General features: G+C 38.2%; 2 protein-coding genes across 2 annotated transcripts; one reads left to right on the forward strand and one right to left on the reverse strand.

Annotated features, from left to right (window-relative positions):
- Window positions 1-460: 460 nt before the first annotated feature.
- FAM162B (family with sequence similarity 162 member B) lies at window positions 461-7139 on the forward strand. Its single transcript, XM_015620463.2, has 5 exons — window positions 461-586; window positions 2486-2894; window positions 3338-3449; window positions 6254-6362; window positions 6570-7139. The coding sequence occupies exons 1-5, from the start codon at window positions 461-463 to the stop codon at window positions 6666-6668; spliced, it is 855 nt and encodes a 284-aa protein (XP_015475949.1). The 3' UTR covers window positions 6669-7139.
- Window positions 7134-27427, reverse strand: KPNA5 (karyopherin subunit alpha 5). The gene is made up of 14 exons (XM_015622678.3): window positions 27298-27427; window positions 25112-25245; window positions 22779-22880; window positions 22596-22695; window positions 21735-21829; window positions 20792-20923; window positions 20436-20524; window positions 19161-19260; window positions 17446-17609; window positions 16270-16348; window positions 15168-15293; window positions 14191-14318; window positions 12401-12579; window positions 7134-10796 (listed from the first exon to the last, which is right to left on the reverse strand). The coding sequence occupies exons 1-14, from the start codon at window positions 27299-27301 to the stop codon at window positions 10609-10611; spliced, it is 1620 nt and encodes a 539-aa protein (XP_015478164.1). The 5' UTR covers window positions 27302-27427; the 3' UTR covers window positions 7134-10608.
- Window positions 27428-27533: the final 106 nt, after the last annotated feature.

The following is a 27533-nucleotide window of genomic DNA, read 5'->3' on the forward strand; positions in this document are numbered from 1 at the left end:
GTAGGGGATTCATCCTGCAGGACAATGAGGAGAATGTCTTGATGAACAGGGCCTGGTGACAGCAGTATGAAGGTCTCTACCAAGGTATCTCTGAGGAAAGACATTACATATGGCAGAATTTCAAAGGAGCCCTACATGCTTCTTCTAATTCTCCAGCTATTCAGGTCTTCTGTGCAAAGCACAGTCCATGGTGGAGCAGAGAGGATGTAACAGGTTTGCAAGCTTGACTTGGCAGCAAAAAAGAGACATTATAGCAAGATGTACTACATGTTTTTAAATGCCTTGTCTGCAAGAAGCAAGTGATCACATATAGGAAGAACATAAAGAGCTTGTGCTTCCCTACACAGAGGATAAAAGAAAGCTCAAAACAGGAGTTTATTATGCTAAAGGATCATTTGTGCACATTCTCCGGCCCAGGGCAGTAAGTATTCCAGCAATCTAACTGTTCCTCTTGCCAGTCATGGGAACATTATATGAACCTGAAACAGATTTTCATCCCCAGAGCACAGAACAGGAATCACCTTCCAGAGTCATTGCAAAGTCTTATCCTGCTGCTCCCAAAGCCATGGCCTATAGGTCAAGCCATGTGAGGCCAAAGGGATCAGCACTTTTTTCTGGCCCTCTGCTTGCTTACTTTGGAAAGATCCTGAAACCACTTCTCAAAACACTAACATCCCACAGGCACGTTTTCCATCTCCGAGGGCAACAGAGAGAATAAATGTCACCAAATACAGTACTGTTCACAGAGAAATCAAATGGGAAAATGCTGCTTGTCAAGGTCAGTAGGAGGCTGCTCTGAATGTAAACATTATTTAACCTTTTTAGGGCTCATGTCATCCATTGTTAATAATCCTGAATGATGCATTCTGAAGTCACTATCATACAATGTATCTTCAGGCAGAATGAAGACCATGAAGGCCACCAAGTGTTTGATGTCTTCTTCTGCAGAGCATAATTTCCTCTGAGATTTCAGTAACTCTGGCTGTGTAGATGCCTTTCAGCTGCCCAGTCTTTGAAGCAGTTCTTGGGCGAGTGCTGTGAACTACATGAGCTCCAGGCTTCCTCCCAGCAGCTCTGCTGACAGCCATTGGAACTACAGTCACTCTAAATGTGTGAGTGACCATCAGGAGGGGCAACTAATAGCAGTGTCTGGGATGCTGCTCATAATGAAGGACACGGAGCCCAGCCCAGATGTGCTGACTCTTCCTACCCTTCTCGGCTGTGTCTTCAGGGACAAGGAGCCTTGCTTGACACTATGCCACTCTCTCTGAGCAAAGGTAAAGTACTGTCCTCATTTCTGTTGATGTGTCTTCATCTCCTTGACAACACTCTGAAAGAGGGCATAGCTGCTCAAGGGGTGTGTGTGCATGCAAGGAGGTGCATCTCTTCCTTTTTATTATATGCTCTGCTCCTGAAGAAAAAATAGCTGGAGGTTACAAATCACTCAAAACTCTTTTTTTGTGCTGTCACACTGAGCACAGGACTTAAGCTGTTGCCAGACAGTGATCCATCCCTGGGGAGTGGGACTTCCTCTGTTCATCTGCAGCCATTCTGGCTTTGTTTGGCTGTTGCACGTAAAATCTTCCACTGCTTGATGCATCAGATGGAGTTCTGTTGAGGCGGTCTTACACTGTTGTGAATATCATGCTGATACAGGCTGTTATTTAGTAAATGTCTACTCTGTGCTGATTTCTCTGAAAATTTTTTCAGGGTTGTTTTTTTTCTTTGTTTGATTTTTGGGTTTTTTTTTGTTTGTTTGTTTGTTTTTAAATAAAACTCTGTCCAGGATATGAAAGGTTTTTCAGAAAATAAATAAGTTTTTCAGTTTAAGTAGATGAAAAAGCCTGTGATGAGAATCAGTATATTTGAGCATTCTGAAAGCAGTAAAATGACAGCAACACAGATGTGGGCAGGGTTGTGTCTCAGAATTTATATTCTACATGGAATTGTAAAATGGTTTGGAAGGGACCTCAAAGATCACCTAGTTGCCATGGACAGAAGCACCTTCCACTAAACCAGGTTGCTCAAAGTCCCATCCAACCCTCCAGGGATGTGGCATCCACAACTACTCTGAGCAACTTTGTGGCAGTGCCTCACCAAACTCACAGGAAAGAATGCCTTCCTAATCTAAACCCATCCTCTTTCAGTTTAGAGACATTACTCCTTGTAATGGGAGTAGAGGAATCACTGCATGTCCCTGCAAAAAGCCCTTCTCCATCTTTCTTGTGGTCTCCCTTTAGGCACTGGAAGGTGCTGTAAGGTCTCCAGGCAGAACAACCCCAGCTCTTCCAGCCTGTCTTCACAGGAGAGGTGTTCTGGTCGTTTTTGTGACCCTCCTCAGGACTCGCTCCAGCAGGTGCACGTCCTAACATGAAGCTGAACTGCCGCGTCTGTTTCTTTAGCCGAGTTTTTTCTTGAACGATGACCTTTCCTCACTCGAGTTGCAATCCATGAGTGCGGTAGGTGAACAGGATGCCTTCTCCAGAGGACCGATCCCGACCGGGTGTCGGCGGCCGGCCCGGTTCTCGTCGCTTCTCCTCCGGGTGCGGCTGGAAGGGTTCGCGGGGCGGGATGGGGCGGGGCAGGGCCGGGCGGGGCCGGGGTCGCTCCGGCAGCGGCAGAGAGTCCGGCCGAGGCAGAGGCTCCGGCCAGGCAGAGGCTCCAGCCGAGGCAGAGGGTCCCACAGAGGCAGAGGGTCCCACAGAGGCAGAGGCTCCGGCTGCGGCAGAGGCTCCGGCCGAGACAGGGGGTCCCACCGCTCCCCGCCATCCTCGGCATGCTGCGGGCGCGCCTCCGCCCGGGGCGGCTGCTGTCCGCCGCTCCGCTCCGCCCGCCCGCTCCGCGGGGAGCCGCTGCCGCCGGGGATCCCGCCCGGAGCCCGGGCACCACCCGCGGTAAGGGGCTGCCCGCCACGCCGGGGGAAAGCGGAGGCGCCGGGATCGGCCCCGCGGCGGCGTCCCGGGGCTGGCGGGGAGATGCGCGGGCGGGCGGCTCGGGGCCGGGGCGGAGCGGGGCCGGGCTGCCCGGTGGGGGTGGCCCGCCGGTGGCACTGCAGCTCGGGTGGTCCCGAGAGTTCTCCTGCTCGCTTGGGTACCCACACCCCGGGCGGCGGGGAGGTCGGATCAGACGCACAAAAATACTCGCTGCGTGCGGGGACAATCCAGAGACGGCGCGGAGGTGACTTCGTGTAGCCGAGACTTGGAGGTATAATCCCTAAATTACTCTTCCTACCAAAATGGGTAGGGTTTTTCCCTTGCACACTTTACTCTTAGGTAACCCATAATTCTCTCTTAGTGCATGGTTTACAATGTGTGTTTTTTTTTCCCTGCTCTTTAAGCTGAGCAGGCTCACAGGGTGGTCGCAAGTTACAAACCTTCGAAGTTTGACAAAAAAATCCTTCTCTGGACTGGACGTTTCAAGACAGAAGAAGAGATTCCTCTGAGGATCCCGTAAGTGCACTGGCCTTGTCCAAGGGTAACATGGAACTGAAGGGAAAGCAGTGGTGTGATCCTGATCCAGTGGAAAATTTAAAGCTTTTCCACAGATCGGTTTTACAACCCTGAGACTTGGAAACAAACTAGAGGGCAAGAGAATTTCCTGTCCTGGTTAGAGGTTAAGATGAGAAAATGTTCCTTGCTGGAGTCCCTAGAGCCTGGGCTTAAGAACTGGATCCATCTGCGTGGACAGCCTTGGTTACATTTATGTACTGGCTTGTTTGTTTTGCTTATTCCTAACGTGCAGAGAAGGACGTTACTGGTAAACAATATTTTCTGTTTATAGCTTGCATAGACTGTTCTAAGGGAGCTGTCACTGAATAATTACATACAACAAATTATTTTTTATTATAGAATTGGAGGAAAAATAGGGAAGGAGGTAATGAGAGGAGAATCACTCATCAAGGAAAACTGAGTACTTGAGATAGCCTTAGTCTCTCCTATTCTTGCTGACCCACTGGACTACATGATTTTTGAAGGTCCCTTCCCACCCAAACCACACACACTACAGTTCTCTGACTTGCTGAAAATTAGCAACCCATAAGGGAGTCAGGCACTAAACACCTGAAACTCCTCTAATGTTTAAGGCTCCCTTTTCTTACATGCTATAAAGTACCTTAGACATCTCTCTAGGACACTATTTATCATCACAGTATGTCTCTACCTTGGATGACATGTTGAGAATAAACAGTATCAGAGCTGTGTAAAGCAACAGGTGCATCCTCTCCCTATTCTTGCTGATTCCTGATAGTTTCACTGGAGTTTGCTGAGCGGGACAGTGGCTTTCTGGACAGTCTAACCTCTCTTGTGCTGTTAGTTTCACCATCTTCCTCTAGAGGAAGGCTCAGATATGTCTCAGGAGCTGTAAATGCTGTTCAAGTCATCAGGAGATGTTTATAAAGATGTGGTGTTTGCCAGTCATACAGACACATGCACAAAAATCACTCCTTTCTGGCCTGGCAGGTGAATGTCACCACTGTGCTTTCTGGGTGAGCAAAGTGTTTTTAGAACTGTAAGACTATGCTATACTATAAATAGTAATATACTAGAAGTGAACTGTATACTGAAGTGTTACACTGTTTTAACTCTTGCCAAGAAAATAATTGCAAGGTGTTGCTACCTGTGACCACAACCAACTGCTGAAGATAGTTTGTACTATGAAACAAATTGGCAGGCTTTATTCAAGGTTGTGGTTTCTTTTTTTTAAAAAAAAAAGTCCCAGTTGTTGCTGACTTCAGCAGAGGTACACCTGGAGTCTTAATTAAGGATTGAACAGCAAAGGCCCCAATATGCAATTAGGGAAGAACATTGTAAGGTCTGTTTTCCTTAAAGCAGATGCAGAAAGCAGGGAGAAAGTGAAAATCTGCCTCAGAGGAGTTTCAATTAGTGCACTGTGAAATATAATTAGGCTAATACATCAGCCTAATAACATTTACGGTTTTGCTTTTGTTGCCACAAATGGATTATTGGATTAATGATCCTACGTGCCTGTCTGATGTGCCGTTTGTTTTGAAGATGACTTTTATCATTGTACAAACCAGAAGCAAGGAAGGGATGGAACAACACTGCCACTCATGGGACCTGTCCTCTTCCACCACACTGAACCTTAGAGCAAAGCACTGCAGCCCTCAGCTCTGGTGCAGGCTTTCATGGGCACTGTCAAATCCCCAGCTCTGCCCCCTCCAACCACGGTACTCTTTAAAGTAAATCTAAAGGTTTTTGAAGGAAAGAGAGCATTGCACCATGTTTACTTAGAACACAAAATAAATTCTTTATGCAGCTATTCTTTTTACACATATAGTTGTGGGTTTATACATATGTATAAAACATGTACTTATAACATACAAATATCTATATAAAATATTCCCATGATGACCTATGAAAGGAAAATGGTGCACAGCCAGTATTATGAACATCTTAAAAACTGTACTCCCCAGTATAATGCTTGACTGAAAAACTTAGCTGAATGTTTAGGGAGAATTTTCATTATTTCCTGTACTACTGGTTCCCAGGGCCACACTGCTGGCTCAGAAGAGGAGAGTGGAAATAGGAGCTGTACCAAAGCAGATTGCTGGGTTGTAAAATGCCTCCTTTGCACTGACTACTGCCAGAGGACAACAGTGTTCACTACTTTTGCCTTTGATGATGAGCAAAAACAATCCTGTAGATTGATTTTGTTTAGGTGTGTGTTCCTGAAATAGTGCCCACCCACTTTGTCACGCTGCTGCTTTAATAAAGAACTAAAACCTTTAACTTGTAGTAGTGCGAACTCTGCTTTAATCAAAAATCCAAGGATGTAAAGTCCTTAGCCTACAGAACACCATCTGAACATGTTAGATAGAGCAGTAATTGATTTCTAAAGTTAACTTTGAATAAAGAGAGCTCCATCTGACACCACATATACGCCTCCATCTGTTTTAAACAGATAACCCCACTTAATCTTCACTTTGTTTAGAGTTTAAAGTATGATTTCTGGTGTATTTACCCCAAGCATTGAAATGCAAACATTTATTGCCTGAGCAATTTTCCCCCCAGTTTAAAAAACTCCAAAACAGTCTAAATCCACTAAATCTTGCTTTGCCACGGGAAATGGGTTAGGATCAGAAGATGGCTGATACATAACTAACCGCAGCAAACTGAAGATGTTTGTTTCAGAAGCTAATTCTATATTTATTTTTAAATTGTGATGTTATGTCTGCAATGCTTTGAAGAGCTACTTTGCCTTTTTTAATGACTCAATTGAAGTACTTTAATTGCAGGCCAGAGATGCTAGACAAGGCAAGAAACAAGGCCCGAGTGAAAGCCTGTTACATCATGATTGGGCTCTCAATTATTGCCTGTTTTGCGGTGATTGCTTCAGCTAAGAAGGTGAGTATGACTGTGCAGCATACTTTAAAACAATGGAATTCTGTGAAAAGCACACAAATCTAAACCAAGAGCGGCAGCTTACGGCTGTCCAAGTTTTAGCTGATCGAGTCTCTGTCAACCCCGCCACCCCAAGTGGCTGTTGCCCATTCCTGAGGTTGGGTAGCTTTCCCTGGGTGCATCCTTACTCCTACATTGTTACCTCTTCAGGCTGCTGCACGTCATGAGTCCTTAACCAGCTTAAATTTGGCAAAGAAGGCCAAGTGGCGGGAGGAGGCTGCACTGGCTGCAGAGGCAAAGACAAAGTAACTTCGCCTGAAATGCTGAAGGTCCTTGGAAGAGCAAAATTACCTGCTGCTGACAGCAATTAGTGAGTTTCACCCCTACATGAACAACTGCAATATCCACACCCTGGAGCCAGTAAGGGCAGCTACAGCACTACAAAAAGAAAGGGAAGGTCTCTTTCATTAGGAAGATATTCAGGATACTTGTTGCATATAATTAAAACTATTTAGAATGTTTTGCATATGATTAAAAGCAGTAATTCATTTTATAGGAGATGAGGTAGTTTCCTAAGAATGCCAGTTACCTTTGGTTAGATAACCACAAAGTATTTAAACCCAAGAAGTTTTCTGTCTGGTGACAGTGCAGTTATTCAGTGCACAAACTGCCACTTGGGATTCATTGGCATCAATGCTGTATTCAAAATGGTATTTGCATTTTTTAGTTTTAAGCAGCAACACTTATTAGATCACTAAATAAATACAGCAAACATCTGTAAAATAGGTTTTATTGGTTTCTGTATGGTATTTGGAGATTTAACATTCCATAATATTGCATACTACTTATATGTGTTCTGTTACAGTAATGGACCTTTGGCCTGGATTTAAAGATGCACTATTACTATCTGAAGTTAATACAGGTAATTTAGTTTCCAAGCATTATATGAAGACATTGTGCCATATGTAACTAGAATTTTTCATTCCAGATTTCAGTGAAATCTTGAGGTCACAGCTTAAGTCAACGTATCAATTTGCAGACCTATTACAAAAATCCTCAGTTGTACAATTATAAATATAAACCTACTGAGAATTAACCATGGAGGAAAGACAATAGTGCATCTTTACTACTTTTTTAAAGACAGGCCCAACACTAAATAGTTTCCAGTTGCAAACTTGTTCTACAGCAAACATTTCTGTGCCAACATTATTACTATTTTCTGATTGCTGCTAGCAACAGTGTGTAAAGCAAATACTAGAAAATTAAAAAGCTGTATGAACCAGTCCTAAGACAAAAGTGCAATGACGAAAAAATTAGATATGATTCAGTGTAACAAGAGAAGGGAACTAATAAAAAAAATCTTATGCTCTGCATAGTTGCATAGATTAGCTAGTTAGTATTCACATTTAAGCAGAACAAATGGTACCCTTTTAATTAAACCCAAACCCCTGTATTTTTAAACAGACTTTGTAACTAATGGGGCACTTCAAATTGCATATAAAACACCAAACTTACAGAGATTTTCAAATCACAGTTTTGTTCCTCCCACCATACTGGCTTCATCTATTTAGGTAATACCATCATAATCATAGCCCTACCTGCAAACGAGTACACTGGAACTGACCTTAAGTCATAATCTCTGGTTTTATTTTGTTCGTTTACGTGCTTTTAACAAAGCATGACATAAACTCAGTGATAAAATAGGAGAGACCATCCTGTATGTATTATCCTTTAAAGAATGTTTGTTGTTATTTTTTAACAATATCAGGGTAAACCAAATGTTGAATTTAATGAAGGATTTTCATTATCCTAAATCTATCAATTTTAGTTCCCTTTCAAACTGTTCCATTTAAACATATCAGAGGCATGAAATAGTTTGTCTAAATGTATAAAGTGCAGTCACTAACCATCCACAAGATAGAATAATATATCCACACAACTGAAGATATTCTTTCAAAACAAATGTAATACTTTAGATGTTCCCTCTTTTCTTAATTTTCAAGTCTTTCAATTAAGATTTTCATAGTTCAGATTTGGTTTAAATAAGAGAGGCGTATAAATGTAGTTTTACAGGGTTCTCCAAATAAAAAGCAGGCACGGCTGGTTATTATCAAAACAAGCTTGTTAGAAACAAAGGAATACCCTGTTACCTGAATAATTTTCTTACACTAGAACACTGAAATTCAGCATTTGCTTGTAATCTTGGTAGATTTCCATGATTGTTACCCTGTTCTTTGATGGGGAGTGGAGAGACCATGGGAGAGAATGAAGGTTGGTATATGAAAACCTAAAACTAATAGAGTAAAAAGGGCGTAAGTACAATCACCTAACATTTTATGAAAATTTGGCAGCTGTACTCAATATTATTACACTATTCAAAACTGTTGTATGCTGTACAAATCTAGGTTTAAAGTGTCATTTGCTAAAATATCTCATTATTCAGAGTTCATAAAGTAACAGCACTCCTATATACACTTCTTACACCTCTATCTTCCACTAAAAAGACTTCAAAGGGAGTTTGCTTCCCTCCCAGTTATATCTTAGTCAAAACTGACCATTAATTTAGAAAATCCACTTCAAGTCCCACATTCAATTACAATATAGAATATATTGCTGTAACATCCAAGTGAAACATCTTAGAATCTTAACTTGCATGTAAAAAAAATTCTAAATATAAAATGGTACTGTAAATGATACCACCTTTAACCTGTATTTTTCAGTGCATTAAAATATTATTTAGTGACAAGCACAGTGCCATGGGTAAGTGATTTAAAGTTTGAACTGCAGCTTTTCATGAAGCATGAAATGCTCTCATTTGTCACAGATTTCACTTAACCCAGGAGTTTGATGTTAATACATTAATTACAGGTAATAAAAAATAGAAATACTTCAGCGTTAACCCAAAGTATTAATTTCTCCAAATGAGATATACTACTATTACACCAGAAACACTACTTATATGCAAGTCAAAGCAGAGCATACATTTTTCTGTACTCAACTGTTAACGTAAATATTAGAATTCTATTTCTTTTAGTGTTTAACAGCAAACACTGTATATTGTAGAGCCTAAATATTTAGATGACAATAACTTCTAGTTAGTTTTGGTGTCCACATACTTAATGCTATTTACAGTACAACAAACTTTTCCTTCAACTGGAGCGATTCACTATTCATTTTTCACTGCAGTATTTCTATTGTCTTACCAAAAGCAAACCAAATTCATTAACCTAAGGAACAATTCAAGTGGCAGTAGCGTACTTGGGTCAAAAAAAAACACCTATTGTCTAAACTTTTAAGAAGCTATTGTACTAAAAGGCAAACACTGCAATGTTTTTCAAACTAAAGTGGTGTTACCACATCTTGACAGAAGACAGCTGAAAAATCAGCTTGGTGATTAATGCACATCACCCTTCTGTCATTCTTAATTGCAGCTTTCTTGTGGTAACTGCAGCGGCTGCTTCCACTGCAAAGTACTGCAGTTGTGGCTGACTTGTAATGCCATTTAGCAGCTGTCATTACAGAGCCAACATCAAATGACCAGCAAGGTCTCTGCTGATTCCAATTTGAAAACCTCTGAAATAGTCCTCTTCCCACATAATTGAGAAAAAACTTTTTCATATATTCAATATTATATTAGATAATTAGCATTATATACGTATATCTATTATGCCTTTAAATACATTTTATAAATAAATTCCAACAGTGTGTTGTAAAGTAAGTAATGCATAAAAGTTTCACAATTTAAATAAATATTTTTCACATTCCAATTCAGCTTCTTACAAGCTCATCTTTATTTCATGCCTTAGTTCTGAAGCAATGTTTCTGCTTCAATACAAGAGGTAGATTTGATAGAGACTGGGCAAGTCAAGCCTACTGCCAAAAATTCAACTGTCAGTAACTGTATTGCTGATATGAAGTTTGAGACTACATGAAAAATTCAGAACCACTACCTAAAATCCTACCAAGTCTTAGCTAAACAGTTCTTGTTAAATCACATTTAATGCTTTTAAACATGATTACTCACAGTTGTTTTCTGTACATAAGAGATAATGAAGAACACAAATACAAAACAGAGAACAGTTGTCTCTAACACAATATATAAAAGTGCATGAGATGTTTCTTCATATATTTCTGCAAAACATATTCAGCTTTTCCTCTAACTTTGGCCATAAAGAAAAGACCTCTGAGAAAAAAAAAAGCCCAAACCATACAAGTGTTTAAATTTTATGCTTATATTCACTTCAGTAGTTTAGAGCTGGAACCCCTCCATTGGAGCCTCCTGCTGTTGAAACACAAACTGCTGCTGACTTTCATCCACCTGAGGTGCAATACTAGAGTCCTCTTCTTCAACACCAAAATAATGTTCTATGAGTTCAAAAGCCTTTTGGTAGATCTCTTGGTTTTCATGCCTCTGAAGAAATTCAATTTTATCAAGTCCTAAATTCAAAACAGAACATTTTCAAAAATATAGTTGCTTAAATGAATGATGAATTCAAATGGAAACAGCATATAGTACAGCAGTACTTCTTAAGACAGAAAGATGCAATCCCAAGTCACCTCAATTAAGTTCATACCACTGGTTCTTAATTTCTTAACCCATGTATTTCTAGTCTTAATTTTCTGCTGTCCAAACTCACTGTAAAACTACACTAGAAGCATTTAAATTAAACTAATATCCCAATTTCTGTTCTTCTACTCTTAAGTCTTTCCCCAGCTCTAAATTCTAATCTCCACTCATGGAGTCATCCATGATGACTGATGGGCACAGTCTGGTATCTTTTTTTGATTTTCATTTTAATATTTAAAAATATTACCCTTTGGAAAGCTTACCATTTTGCAAGTAGAGAACATAACTTCTGCTCTTTTGGCTGAATTAAGTGCTAGGCAGTCAGTTAGGTTGATATAAAATTCCTGTTTAGCTTTTTAAGGTAATGTAGATTCCACTTAAGTTGGATTAGAAAGAGCTCAAACCCTCTGGTGACTGCAGAAGCCAAAGCAATGAGGGTGATATAATCAGCTGTTTTCCTTAACCTATACTTGACAGCTTCAGCAGCCTATGCTTAACTGCTAAAGGAAATAAGAGAACCTAGAGAATCAACACTTAAAATTATGAATGGAGAGAAAATCTGCAACACAGTAAATTCCATTGAAGTGTTCAGTACTTATTATTCCTCTTATGCATTTAATTGCTTTAGTTCTTCAAGCATGCACTTGATTTAAAAAAACTCTCTAACAGGGAATTCAGATGTAAAGACTGCTTTACAGAAAAGTTAGTACCATCAAGTCAGAAGTAATGTAATCAATTAGAACCACAGTTTATTAGTTACTAGCAGTTTCTGAAATACAAATGTCTGCCAATTTTGTTTTGTCAGAGCTACAAAAAAGGCAACTCTCCATAAAGAATGCCAGCTTCATTATAAGCCAATTGTAAAATAATCCAGTCATGAAATTCCACAAATTAGTTTTTCTAGAATGTCTGTATACAGTCGTTCAATTAAAGAACTTTTCTAAGAAACTAAACAAAATACTTGCAAAAGTAAAAACATTTTAGTTTTTAGTCAGTTTTATGATCTGAAGTTGATTTTCCTGTTGCTGATGTTTACTATATTAAAAAGTGACCCAACTTTGGGATTAATTTAAAAACGTCTGATTTTACATCCCAGTTGGTAATGAAACTATAGCAGACAGGACTATGTAGTAAAGTATTCAAAACTGTATTTAGGAATGGCTGATAAATTTATGCAAAGCATGGTTCCATGGGACATGGAACTGGGACACCTGTGCTAAGCCCTTCTGAGAATGCTTCTCCAGAAGAACATTTAAACTGACCGCAAACAAACACCCAAACATTTTCTGCATTTAAGCACTTTCCCCTAAACGTTACATTACTTAATTTGTGATACCTTATGTCTATTTATGCTTGGAGTAATTCTTGTATTAAAACTTACCTGCAAATTTCAAAATGACTCACAGTGGTTTTGTTTTTACAGCTTAGAATAAGGAGGTTCAGGTATGCATTTTTACAAGAAGTGTGCTCTTACCATAGGCTTCCTCTATGAGGGCACAATAAGGATTAGTGCCAATTCCATTTTGCTTTGATTCTTGTTCTCCGAGACGCAGAATATTTTCAAGTCCATTTAAAGCCACCTGTACTATTTTTGAATCCATCACAGTTAGGAGGTCACAAAGAGGCTTGGTACAACCTAGTGCTACCAAATACCTTTATAGCAGAAAAGAAACAGAGGAAGGGGAGAAGAACTCATAATCCAGCACATTTATTTTGACATACAGTCTACTGCTGTTGATACTTTTGCTAAAAAAAAATGGCTGAAACAACAAAATTTCTAAAACATGCAACAATACAAAGAGAAATAAATATTGCAAATTATCCTAATTAAAAAAAAAAAATAATGTGTGTATTCCTAATTGGAGTGTGAAATCTGTAGTCTTTTTAACTTCTTTTTACCTACAGTATGCAGATGGGTTTAATTGAATATAAAAGAAAAAAACTTAGCAGGAAGTTCTTTTCTCCAGCAGCTGAAATTTTCAAGTAGTAAAGATATCAAGTAAACACATTAGGTACATGCAAGAACACTGGGCACTGTTCTGTGCTAACACAGTCCACACTAGCAGTCCGTTAAAATATTAACATCGCCTACTATAAAGAGAAGGATGTAACTATAAATACAAAGACAAAAAATACTGGGATTCTGCGTATCCCTTCCTTTTCCCAATTTTGAAAAAAATTTTGTATGAACTTCCAGATGTCATAACTTGTGTCCTTGCTTCTAGTATGCAAGTAAAATGAAAACAGCAAGGTTTCCCTAAATATAGTTTAATTCAGTAGTTTAAAACTATTGTGCAGTTAAGCAGTAGTAACCTGAGGACATTAGGAGGACTAAAACTTCATTATACCAATAATATAAATGTATTTTTGATGAGAAACCATTGTTATGGTATTATATGCACATCTACTGTTTGAAGTTCCTGAATTAAAATTTATTTTTAAAATGCTAGATTTTGAAATGTTACATTATATAAGCAATTAAAATAAAATTTTAAAAAACCAAGATGCTTTCCGTTGTTATCCCTGTTATCCCTCTGATAACACTTAGTGCTTATAAGAAATTCAGGATTAACTAGTTACATTATAAATAAATAAGAACATACTTCTTGCAACAGAACTCCTAAATATGCTGGAAAGCTACCACTTTCAGTTCTGGCTTCCAATAATACAGTAACTTTTAAATCAAATTATCAGCTACTGATTCAAAGCAATCATTATTCTACAGTATTCAGAGAAACCAGAGAACATTTAATTCTAGTAATTCTATCTTTGCAGCATATAAATAGCTACTGACAGTAGAAGTTTAATCAAACTCAGTTCTGAGCAAGGAGTTTAGATATCCGTTTTAAAATAATACTGATAGTGCATTTAAAATACATGAAGAAACCACTAAAATCCGTGAAGTCTGTCCCCAAATATACAATCCTACTGCACAAGTTTGTTAAAGAACCCCCACAGTTTTCCATTTTCAAACACTGAAACAATTAATCAATTGGTGCAATTGTGCTTGACAATGTAGTGTCAGCTGTGGAAGATAAGCCTGTGAAAGCTTTAGGTGAAAACAAAGTACTAATTATTTATTAAGTTTGTTGCATGCACTTTGATTTTTCTGAATTTCTACATTTAGCCTCCATACAGAGTTTCATGGCAATGAGGCCATGTTTAGGATTTTGTTGCTATGACTGTCAAGATTCAAATGCAGAAATCTGAATGCCCTATAGAAGATCCTTAGGCAGAGAAAATTAGTAACATACACAAACTTACCTGATCTGTTCAGGGGTTCCTCCTGATGTTGCATTAGTTATGGCCCATGCTGCCTCTTTTCTGGTGCGAAATTCAGCTTTTTGAAGAATTTCAATCAATATTGGAAAAATATTTGCATCTATAACAGCCTAAGAGATGAAATTGTAACATTTTACAACCATTAATAAAGATTTAAGAACACTTATAGCCTTAACTACAAGAATTAGTGATGCCTGCTGATATTAAAACAAAGAATATTGCTTAGATGGTGCCATACAAACTAGAAATGCTAAACTGAAATTCAGAACTATTCCAACATTGCACTGCAGCAACCATCAGAATACCTTGGGTTTTTTATTTCTCTGTTTCTGGTGGGCAGAGCACAGCTTCCTGGATTGGCCCATTTAAAAATCATATGGCACATCCTGAATTTTTGAACTGAAGACCAAGCTTTGGAACAAAATATTCAATTTTATTGAGGTCTGTGGTCTCCATCGAGAGACTATGTCTGTAATTAGAGACTTTATTACATGTTTTAAGTTATATAAGGAAGTAACATTTTCATCTCTGACTGAAGTAGAAGGGGAAAAAAGTAATTTTGGAATATGCATTCTGATTCAGAATTCTCATTTTTGTTGATCAGAACCTTTTTTCAGACAGCTCCAGATACCTGCAACAATAAGCAGGATGCAGTAACTTCCACAAGAACACAACTCAGTGTTGATGACATCATGTCAGTCTTATCCAAGCAAAATATTCACCATTTCCAAACTGGTTCACTTTTTACTGGACAAATTTGTAGTACAAATTGTGACAGCTATTTCTATTTAAAATAATATCTCAAAGTTGAGAAGAAAGCATTTAGGTTAGGTAAAACTATAGATAGGATTAAAACAAATACAGACAGTGCAGTATCCATTTACATCTTGTGAAGGAAAATCAAGTTAAGTAGTAAAATGAAAACAAAACCAACCAATTAACAAATTCGCAGGCTTTACCTGAATCTGAGCTCTGTTTCCTGCAGTTATATTAGAAACAGTCCAGCATGCTTCTTTTCTGATAGATTCCTTGGGACTACTAAGTAAGTGCAAGAGACACGGTAATGCAGAGCAGTTTAGAATCACCTAAAATAATTTAAAAATTGAGAACTGGGTTGTACTATATATATACATATATACCCTTGAGCAATACACATATATATATATATGAATATAAAAGCATTTAACAGAGGACTTCAAAAGATTTTGCGATATTTATATTATACAAAGTGTCATATCCTGCAAAATTAGAGTTCAATGTTGAGTGTGTGACCAGACAATCCAGCAATTTGAAAGAATCTGCCTTCAATTAATTTCAGACCAAAAGACTGACAATTGCAAAACTAAGTAAGACTGCTTAACACTAAAATATGAATAAGTCAAAATGACTGACAAGTGCACATCTAATTTGTACGGTTGTTAATTTTTAAGAGGTAAGGTTTTCCACTTATTTCCTTAGCAAAATCCTTTCCTCTAGAGCTCACTAATTATGCAATTAACATTTTTCCTTATATTCTTTTTTACACTAGTACTGTCAGCCTTTTAGAAACAATTATTTTTAAAGTAGGAGCTGTCTTCCTATTTACTGCACTGCTTCAAAATCAATCCCATTGCCTAAAATTAATAAAATAGATCTTTAGAATAAATTACGTCAGTAATACTATCACATACAAATTCATGGACAAATCAAGTATAACCATAGCTTAGAAGTGAAAGCCTTGGCTGCCTTTAAGACTGGAAAAAAGGGAACCATAATGAATAACTGAACCCCCTGTAAGGAAGGGAAAAAACCCAAAAAAACAAAAAAGCAACAGTCAAAGTACCATACTTTTCATTTCAAAGAAATGAAGCAATCCACTACACACAATGCTGCAAAAAAAATGTTCGTTCTTGCATTAACTTAATGCTTAAAATAGGAGCCTAAACTATCAAATCAACAACAAAGCTTTCTAGAAAGACTCTTTCAGTGATGCATGCAGACACCTATACCGGACATGAATTTTGTCAGTTTTTACAAAATTCTGTCTTGCCAAGTAAATTTTCTTAAATCAAGTAGTCTTACCTGTGTTTGAATATCATCCCCAGTAACAATATTTCCAACTGCTCTTAATGCAGGGGATACCACCTTGTAATCATTATGCCTGGAGACAAATATTATATTGCTTGATATTACCAAGTGTTAAAAGAATATTTTTGCATTTTCAGCAAACAATGATTTACTTCAGGTGCTAAGTATTTAGTTATCAAAAACACTGTATTACATATTGCACTTTCCCTGTTTAGCCAAATTTGACTACTGCAACCCCACAACCAAACTGCTGATTCAAAGACCCAGCACTTTTATGGAACAACACAACTTAGAGCAATCTGCTCAGCAGATCCATTTTGCCCAGCTCAAGTATTATTAAATATGATATTTGAACATGCATCGTTCAATATCCACAAAAGCAGAGGGGGTGTTATGAGGTGTATACTACAGCTTAGTATGTTTTGTAAGCAAAATTACCCCTTCTGTGAGTCAATAATCCCAAAAGCCAACACATGAAGTCCATATTCAGTTGCATGATGTGTGGAGGAAGGAAATTACACAGTTGCCCTAAAACTTCTATGGAAGAGAAAGCAATCTTCCCTCTCCTGACAGCTATAAAAATGAGCTTTTCAAGGGGAAGCGTGCTGAGCTCTCTGTGTGGGAACTACTGTCTACTACTACTAGTAGATAATACTAATACTAATGTATTCACATGGGACTACTACTCCAGTCCCATGTGACTGCAGAGATTTAGTCTCCCTTTCCAGGAAAATAATGAACAATAACCCAAATATACTGGAACAGTTTAAAAGTAGCTCTAGCCAGCCTCTAGACTTTGCTAAGTCCAAGAACTGTCTGTGAAGCAATTATATGTCCTAGAAAGTACAACAGTGAAATAATAAATAAATAAATAAATAAATAAATTTACAATTCAAGATTGGTCTTCAGCCTTTGCCATTCTATTCCTTCATGTATATGGAATCCTACATTATATTTTAAGGAATTTTAAGGAATGTAGAGGAATACTTTGGATTCGCTGTCAGTGTCAGGAATAATTGCAGGAGCCGAACATCCTAGCAAGAAGCTTAAAAGATTTCAGACTGAATTCACGTTCAACACTTTTCACAAAAATAAATTAAGACTTTAGGTGAGAAAACATAGCTCAATATTAACAGTACTATATGACATTTACTTGGTGAGAAGACTTACATAAGCAGCTCTACCAATCTTCGACACACTCCAGAATCAATAACAGCTTGAATTTTATCATTGGGACCATCTGAAAGGTAAGAGAGGGCCCAGCAAGCATCTGCTAATACATCCGGGTCACTGCTAAACAACAGTCTTGATAAAACATTTAAGCAAGGAGCAACCTAGGTTAAAGAAAAATATTGCATAAAATTAGTTGTTCCCTGCTTTTCAAGTTTCAGAGAATACTCTGCAAAGGCATTAATGTGCAAAACTCTTTACTGCTCAAGTATGTGGTCATTAATGAATGAGGGCCCAGGTGGAACACTTTCTGATTAAACCAGATATCAAACTGAAACCAGTGAAGTGGATAAATTCTAATTCCCAGCCTATTTATTGAGAAATACTGTATTAAGTATATAATTGTTCTGCTTAAACAAAAACCATCTACTTTTACAGGAATTACTGATGCTTTTTTTAATCATCCAGGGAGCAGAATCTAAAAGTAATAAAGATTTTTGGTTTTTTTTATTGCTGGCTTTGTATGTGTACTAGCAGTTATTTGTAATAACCAACCTAGAATAACAGACACAGCACCCAACATTCACTGAATGGGTGAAACAAGCAGGGTCTCATGTCAGTTCTCACTGCTGTTGTACCCTCTGGCCTTAATCTCTGTAACTTCCACGCAGAACCAAATGAACTGGACCATCTTAACACCATTTGAACCTGATGGGTATCTGTAGCCTGGGAATTTCATATTCTTTGCAGAACTTAGTTCTTTACCTTACATGGGTTATGCAACTTCAGTCTCTATTATGTGTCCAACTGCTGCTGTTGCAAAGGGCAAAAAGCAGAGGACCTATTCTTATTAGCAGCTGCCTACAGGGCATCCTTGTGTGGTTTTGCATTCAAACCAAGAAAAATCTTGTTTTTTCACTACCAGAACAAACACTAGTAAAGAATATAGGTTAGGCAGAGTCATTGTAAGGTGTTCAATTAACTGACATCAGAAATCCCCCTCTTTTGTTAATATTTCAAGAATTAATAAGTAACAATAACTACTAGTTAGTAGTTACTAACTCAGGAGGTAAACTCTCTCCAGATTAACTTGAACGATTGTTTAACCACAGTCTCTTCTACCAGAATACACAATGTTCAGCTTTTTTAAAGTCATTAACCTTACCAGAAATTAATTTCATACTGAAAATAAGAAGCTAAAACTCCTACTATAGCCACATACTAGAGAGAAGAATAAAAAAACAAAACAGTGAGAGCATATAGGCTCTCTCTGTCATCAGAGTCTGATTTAACTGCATCTGACAGAGCAGGGAATTCAAAATTTCATTCAGGCAGTGTGCACTCACAGTCATAGAACAAAAAAAAAAATAAAATAAAATTGATGAACCCTCAACTATAACTCACATTCTCTACAACAGTTCTGGAGAAAATACAGCCCCACATGGTTTAGTGCTGAATGCATAATTTCTCCATCACTTCACACCAGTGTATGACCATTTGTATCAGACTATAGACTCAAGTCTGTAAGCAATATGATTTTATTGCTGAGAGGTGCCAAAGTAGATGATTTTTCAGACAGGCAAGATTTTGTGATGACATTAAAAATATAAAATGTATGTCCATATCCAGATTCAAAGATTCTGTTTGTTATAAAATGTTACAAACGTAAGTATTCTTTAGCTTTCTGATTTCTCAAAATTACTACTTTATTATACCTTACTGAAGTCTGGAGGTGGGTTTTTTCCTCTACAAAGATTTGAGAGTGCCCAGACTGCATTTCTCGTTGTTGTAAGACGATTTGAATTTGTTAACAATCTGTGAGAGACAACAACAAAAAAAAAGCAATTTCTTATTAAAATTTAGGTAATTTTATGTCTATTGTTACCAACAGAACATCAAATAAGGAAGAGAAATTCTATTACTAGTCACTAGTTTAAATTTATTTATCTTCATATCTTACATGCTGCAACTATTTTCTTAAAATCAATTGAATCTGAGCAGATTATTTTGCATATTTTTGGATGTCTCATTCCCAAATCATGTACATGCTTATAAACTAAACAATTGCTTATATGAAAAATCATTCAACTAAACCTGTCTGAGGGTTTTTAGAAGTGGCTAGGAGATGTAACCCTGCATGGAATGAACTCTGATGTTTTCATTCAGAGAATGCAATTAATAATAATAAAAATAGTTCCATAAAAAGCTGTAACTTGGAAGTTCTTGTAAAAAAATTAACACATTACTTCTGTTTTTGCCAAATAGAACATGAAAGATTCAACACCTGAAAAATCAGGTTCACTTTCAGATACATACCAAAATGTCTAAAATGTTAATTCTTTAAGTCCTTGGTGAAAGTAATCATGTTCTCCTCTGCTATTCTAAGCTATTTTACATATGTTTTAAGTTGTTTTATTACTTTAAGAGGTAATAAACTGAGCAACTTTTGTGCTGTGTAAATTTTTCCCTGTGATGAAAATACTACAATAAGCACACAGTAAATGCTGGAATGATATTCTCAGTGAAATCTTCTAGTGGAACATAGGTCATGTAACAACTACTCTGTCAGCTCATCTCAACAAGCAAACAGACAAATAGGAATGCTAGAGCTTGGAGCTACTGAACAAAGGTGGAAAAACAGCCTATTGCCTAGGTAGATGGAACCATACAAATACAAGTAGGAATTAAATCATATCTCCCACCACATACACTCAGAAATCTTACAACACAGAGTTGGCACAATACAGAAATTTCATACCTGTGAAATAACACTTCTCTCCTTTTGCAAACACTGAAAAGCTTCCAGTCATGGACTAATTAATTAAAGATATGCATGAAGCTCATGTAATCCAAAACATTAAATTGCTTATCATACTGTTATGATTCTCAATTTAGACAAAAAAAATATTTTTTTCAAGTAAATTCTAAGTTGAAGCTTTCATTTATCTATATGTGTACAATGTATTATAGTATTAGTTTGTAATACTTACTCCAAGAGAGGTGGCAATATTCCACAGTTCAAAACAAAGTCTCTGCATTCTGCATTATCACCAGCAATGTTCCCAAGAGCCCACACTGCCTTAAAAAGCAAAGCATCCAAGTGAATTTATTCATGCTTGCAAATCAACTTTTACAGATATTCTGTAATTTTTACAGCAAATATTATAGAATAGAAAAAAAAATCCATGAGGGAAAAAATAGTGACAGTAAATTTTTATCTTCCTGGAAGCAGACCAACTAGCTAGTAGGTAAATGGGGCTCAAAGCCTCTCTAACCCCACACACCCCAAAACTGGCCTTCATAAGTGAATTTCAGATAGTTACAAATCCCTCAAGAAGACAGTTACCTGCTCCTGTACATCTTCATGTTCTGAGCTAAGCAACTTAATAAAAATGGGAACAGCTCCAGTTTCAATTACAACTTTGGTGTGTAAGAAAGTTCCAGATGCTATGTTTGTCAAAGCCCAAGCTGCTTCAAACTGTTGAGGAACACAAACATAATTCTGTTAAACCACTCAGCAGTAAAACTTAAAATCATGACATGAAGTTTGACATAAGAGTTTCAGATGTTAATTTTCCAACTTTTTTCCTTTCCACTGATATGCAATTACTATTATGGTACTCTTTATATAATAAAATACCTGGCATTGACAAACTCTCTATTTAGTAAGACCCTTCAGTAATTACATAATTTTTAGGTTTTGGCTTACAGAACTAAGAAAGATTTCGAATCACTGTTAACTAGTAGAAATACCTTTTGTTCAGTCAATATTAAGTTAATTCTTTCAGGACAAATGTCCATGAAGCCTAAGTGCTATTCCCATGGGGGAGTAGGCAGAACTGCTTACTCCTATCATTAATTTGATATTTCTCAGAGATTTCCTAAAAACATTTCAAATAAGTCTTTCAGTCTCCTGTAATTTTTCTTTGCTAAGATTTCAGTTGAAAAATACTACAGTATATTCAACACTTAATGAGACAGATTCTGCTCACACATCATTGCTGATGATCTTAATATATCACTGTGTAAATCTTCTTGAACACCTTCTGCTTTCAACACTCAAATTATTGTTCAGCTGAATACATGACACTAAAGACTACTATGAAATTCACAAAGTCAAGTCACATTTTTAGCAGCAATAATGAAAACATATGGCTTCAGTGGTAAACAATAATTATATTCGGTTATTAAAGAACCCCACCAAACAAAACAAAATGTGCCTTCCAAAGCTCTTTATAGAAGATTTCTTTTCCCATTCCAAACCCACAATCAGTATGAGCCGAACTCACTTGCAGAGTGTAATTTTCACTCCTCTCTAGAAATTTCACAAATCTCTGTACTACTCCTGGTTTTTGAATGACTTCATCTATAGGTGGATTAGGCTCTAGGGAATAAAAACAAACACATTTGTGTAGAAAGACCAAATAAATTACTTTTTCAGTATGACAAAAACAACGAATATGATTTGAAGATCATAATTTCATTCAATCACTTTCTTTCCAAAAGGAGTTACAAACTTTTCTCTTGAAAAGACTGCAGGATCTTCTCTATGAAGTGCTACAGTGTAGTAAACATCCTGTGACATATAGCAGTAACACATACTATTATCCATTTGCACATTAGTAACACTTCACAAAACACTGCTCCTTCCACCACTAGCTCAGGTTGGTGGAAGAGCCATTATGGCTACTGGATACTATTTTAAAAGACCAAGCTCACCTTTACCTATCATGCTACACACATTCCAGTGTCACCTTAAGACTGCACATTCTACAGCCCCAACAGAAACAAGCTAAAACTCTTCTTTGCCAGCCATGTAATTTTTTTCCCCTTGAGTAGAGAATGGGAATGAGAAGCTAAATCACTGCAACAATTACTCTAAGTATGTTAATGTGCAGCTAGTTACTGCCCTGGACACCTCAATCAAAAACATCCTTGTTTTTTACTTTGTCTGAAAAACTTAACATCAAAATAATGACAATTGCTGTATTTAGCCTTTAGGCCAGAAGAGATTTGGCAGAGTTTCTTTATAAACAGAACTACAAGTTTCTGCAAGATCTATTTTAAATTGAAACATAACTAATGGTTAACTGACTATAATTCATAACACAGAAGGAAGCAAATAGAAAAAATAAGCAATGTTTACCTACCTTTAGAGAGCAATTTTCTGAATTTCTGAGTTGCTGTGAGTTGTTGATCCGGATCATCTGAAAAAATCATCTGTACCATATCTACTGTAATAACTTCTTCCTAAAAATGCAAAGAAGATCTATTGTAGTGTAGTACTATGCACACTAATAGATAACATTCTAAACACACTCTGAAGTATTTACCTCTGGAATAGGAACAGTAGAGCTGACATCAGGATCCTGAATTGGGCTTTCTACCATGGACTCTTCATTTCCCGGGAGAGACACATTTCGGCGTTTAAACAGCTGAACAAAGGTGAAATTTTTAGGAGACATTAGGAGTTACCAAAGTGTGGGTACTGATGACGTACACTTGAAGAAATGCTTTCACCAATACCAGTTAAAGAATTTTACCTACTCATACTTCCTATTCACCCATGCAAAGGGAATTCTATACAAAAGTTTAGATAACCTAAAGGAGAAAAACTATCATATCTGTGTCTTGAGAAACTTCACAGCAACATTTCAGACAAACATTTAGAACTAAATTCTTATTAGTCATAAAGATCCATAATTTTTTCCACAAGAAAAATAAGATACATATATTTTTTGCTTTTAGTCTTTTATCCCTTATAATTAGCATGCATTTTAAACAAAAACCAGTATTCTACAAGCTATTTTCCCCTTTCTTGGTTTGTAGGCTAAAAACATCAATACATAGGCAATGTTTGTGTTTCAGCACACTGCATTCCTCCCTTCTACACAAGACTACTACTAAGCTGCACCTGTGTTTTATACCCAGCTGAGGAATGGTTAAACCAGAAATGTAATTTTCATATAGATGAGAAAAAAAAACAGTGTAGCTTCAAGATGAACTTCCAAACCACGTAATGTTAAACATTCTCTGTCCAAAAATCATTTTAGAACTGGCTGCATTCACTGTCTATGCTCAGCATACACACCAACACTACAGTACTTAATAAATTAAATTCAACTAGTGCCTCTGCATTTTCTGGCATACAAGAAAAACATTCACATTGACCTATTCTCTTCTAGAATGCAAATCTAAATTTTTATCTTTATTCCAGTACTACACTTACAACCAGTGTAACCAACAATTCTAAGAACATTACATTTGTACCTTTAGAATGAAATTATAGACTCTCAGTCCACTGACTAAGATTTCAACTGTAAGCATAATAATGAAACCACCTATAAATCCTGAGAGTTTTGTCTTTTAGGTGTCTACAGACCTAGGTTTCTGCAGTTCTACATGTCCTAAACTGCAGAAGACCTCCACATTTATATCCAGCTATATTTCAACAGGAACCTAAACCACGACATTCTCTCCTGTTTAATGCATTTATGGGTTGGGTATAATTCTGGACACAAAACAACTACAGAATCCTGAATGCAAAAGAGGCTAAATTCCATTTAAACACACAAAGGAAGAAGAAACAACATTTCACTTTTGGAAGACCAGCCATTCTTTCTAGCACTCAACAAGGACACAGAAGTTCTTGGTTGAAAAGTGTAAACTTGTTTGGTCTTTCTACTAGTGACAATTTCTTCTAGAGCATAAGTGGTCTCATCTCCCTGCATAAACTCTTTCTCAGGTCAGGAAGAATTGAAAAACACTGGTCCAACAGAGCCTAACAGTAGTCTCATTGTTACAACAGTCAGCAAGGGAGAAGAAACACCCATTATTTTCATCATTTATCTAGGAAGCACTTACTACAAAATATGTAAACAAACTTTCAGCAGAACTCCAATGGAATTACTCAATCACAGGTAAGTGCTCCAGAGCCACACCACTTGTGACTCTTACTCCCCTGGCCCAAATAATTGAAATTCTTTTCCCATGCACCACTTTCTCAGTAGAAGCATATGTATTCTCACCTCAGAGCAGACTGTAGATTAGAGCCTGGGACACTCTCTAGGTTGTGGGAGACAAACTCATACACTTTAGACAAAACAGAAAAACCAACTACATTCCTTACCTTTCTGGCAAGAAACTACTAAACATTTTGTGAAGAAGAACTATGACAAACTATTAAATAATACAATGTTCCACATACTCTGATCACTAAAAATTCAATGAAAACAACGGCAAATGTTTGTATAATAGTTCAGGGATGCTCAGGTGATTGGAAGCAAGGTATCAAAGATGAAAATAATTCTTTTCACAGCAAAACTTTAACCCCAGCTGTAGCAGAGAATGCAAGGTTTCAAATTCTTACTGGAAATATGAGTGTTCTTTCGGTCTAGTCTCACATGTTTAAACCTAGACTATGGATTAAAATTAGAAGTCATAACTCTCTCCTCTGTGAGCCCATGTAACTTAAAATGGCTTCTGTTCATTTTTTTTATGATTCTATTGAGAGGTGCCTGGTGCTTCCCACAATTGCAAAGAAAACAGACATTCAATCTGGCCCTCCTGGATTCCACTCCAGAGGACGAGTATGCTCAAGTCCTTTCAGGCCCCTGAATATAGCTCCACAGGCACTGAACAGTGAACAGCTCACCAAAATGCTTACCTGCTCTTCTCTTTTTTGTTTCCGAAGCTGGATTCCTTCCTCCTCTCTTCTCCTGCGCATTTCTTGGGGATTAAGTGCATTATTCTTGTAGCTCTTCATTCGGAAGTTATCTTTACCGGGGCTTGCCATGTTGTCTATTGAAAAAATACAAAATTATTCCAAAAGGCCAAACCTGCCATCTCCTGTACTAGGAAAATGTCTACAGCAGGCACTATATACTCCTGCATCAGTTTGCAACACCCAGTTCATAAAAAAACCAAACATTTAATGCAGAAATCATGGAAAACCTATGCCTAGATAAGCACTTCCAAACTGCAGATTAAACTACAGCTCATTTCAAGGATCAGATACAGCATTAAAGTGCATAAGCTACTGTAAAAAGAAACTATGCATCTTGTAAGAAAACTGAAAAAAAACCCCCAAAGATAATATGCCACAAAAGTTTGATTCTGTCAGTGAAGAAGCAAAGAAATTTCCTTCTTTCTCTCATAAAGATGACGTTCAATATATTATAAATAAGGACAAACCCAAGAAGAAAACCTGTAGTTTACTGCTTCATTTAATACCTTATGGCATTGTTTCTTTCACTATCTTACAAACATAACAGAATCTAAGGGCTATGCTTTTTCTTCTAATCTGTGTGCAGAAAAATAATGTAAGGGTCAGTAGCACCCAGACAGGCAGACTCTTTTTCATTTTAAACTAACAAAATTATTGTTTCATTCTAATTACTGGTTCTTTTAATGGATTTAGAAGATTAGAATCTGACTGTCATTTCAGGTACATCAGCTGTGGAAAGATAAAAGTGACAGTTCATGATTCTGTCACCAGAATGATCAGAGTGGAAAAGGTAGCATGGTGACTTTTTTTAAAGCTAGAACGGAAGCCTTTATCTGAGAAACAACTGTCAAAAACACGACTCTACAGAAACTATCACTTGTCTGGAATTCTTCTACAAGAAGAAAACATTTAAACTACAGTTCCTGAGCTGTGCACAGCTCTCTGGCAACTTCCATGCTGAGACAATTTGTTTTGGGGTTTTTGTTTGGTTCAATTTTTTTTTTTATCAGCAGTACCAAGGACCACTAAGCAATAAACACAAACTATGAGAGGAAAGCAGACTACAGACTTAGGCTGATATCGAGACAAAACACTACAAGGACTCGGCAGCCTGTTTCACTCCAGTATTTGCTTCACAAGAACCTAACTACTAACATGTCTGCACAACAAGGCTAAGTGTGCCACTTTCTAAGGCAAATTTCTTGCAATAGTCATGTAACTTCATTTCCCATCAATGCTACTGGATTATTTAGTCCTAGAACACCACCTCTTTCTTAATCGTTCATGACTTACTAATTTAATTGTGCCAATAAAACTGTCAGATTAAGAAATCGACTGAACAGGAGAAATGCACATTCAAAGTAACCCAGACACCTGCTCTCTGAAGAGTTATAGAGGGTCAACTGGAAGGAAGGTCTCAGCAAAACTGTTTTTAAAGAAAAAGCTGAGAAATGTATAGTCCCCCCAGAAGGCTTCTAATATAGACATCGTAAGAGCAAGAAGTCTGTCAGTCCCTGATTTCACACCTTCTACATCTAGATCCAAGCAAGCCTGCATTTCTCTGCTAAAAAAACTACACCCGTTTTAACATCAAATCCCTCCACCCACCACATCCTGCATTGCACCCACTTGTTGTGCATAGTCTAAGACATATCACACTACATTTTTTCTTTTCTCCTTCTTCTCTACATAAGGCTCACTAAACACGGCGCCTCGCTGCCTCTCCGCGGCCGGACGCTGCCCACAGGCTTCGCACCGACCTAGCCCGGAAGGACCGACCGGTCCGAGACCGCCAGGACTGACTGACCTGTCAGCCCGAGAGGCCGGACACTCACACACCCACCCAGCCTGGCTACACACAGCGAGCAGCGACGCTCTTCACTCACGTCCCCAGCAGAAGGGGTGGAAAGCCCCCTCCATCGGCAGCAAGGCAGGGAAGGGGGAGGGCGGCAGAGCCCTCCTGGCTGAGGAAGCGGACACCCCATCCCAGCCCCGACCGAGATGCCATGTGGGCAATTCCCCGCCGCAGCCAGCGGCGGACCGGCCTACAGCGGGCACTCCGCCCCACAAGCGGTGCAGCCTCTGCCGCCCCTACCCTCCAGCTCTCAGCGTTTTTCCCTCCTTACCCATCGCGGCGGGCACGCCCGGCGCCGGGCGCCGTCCAAAGGTGAGATCGCCGCTCCGAAGCGCTCCGCACCGGCGGCAGACACCGATGCAAGATGGCGGACGCCGCCCCGCCGCGCGCGCCGCACTGGCCGGGGGGCGGGGCCCCGCCCTTCCCAGCAGCCTCTGCGCGGCACGCGCCCGCCCCGGGCCGGGGAACGGCGCTTCCCAGCGGGAAGCGCGCGCAGGGGGCGAGTCG

Source organism: Parus major, chromosome 3 (assembly GCF_001522545.3).
Source record: "Parus major isolate Abel chromosome 3, Parus_major1.1, whole genome shotgun sequence".
NCBI classification, from domain to species: domain Eukaryota; kingdom Metazoa; phylum Chordata; class Aves; order Passeriformes; family Paridae; genus Parus; species Parus major.

Excerpts from the sequence above, each read along its gene's own strand:
- FAM162B (XM_015620463.2), top strand. The coding sequence starts at position 461 with ATGGGAACATTATATGAACCTGAAACAGATTTTCATCCCCAGAGCACA. Across the intron at positions 587-2,485 it reads TGGCCTATAGGTCAAGCCAT|AGGACCGATCCCGACCGGGT; the intron begins GTGAGGCCAAAG and ends TGCCTTCTCCAG. Across the intron at positions 2,895-3,337 it reads GAGCCCGGGCACCACCCGCG|CTGAGCAGGCTCACAGGGTG; the intron begins GTAAGGGGCTGC and ends CTGCTCTTTAAG.
- KPNA5 (XM_015622678.3), bottom strand. Across the intron at positions 22,696-22,778 it reads CTACTGTTCCTATTCCAGAG|GAAGAAGTTATTACAGTAGA; the intron begins GTAAATACTTCA and ends TTGCATTTTTAG. Across the intron at positions 10,797-12,400 it reads CCTCATAGAGGAAGCCTATG|GACTTGATAAAATTGAATTT; the intron begins GTAAGAGCACAC and ends TTTTGAATTTAG.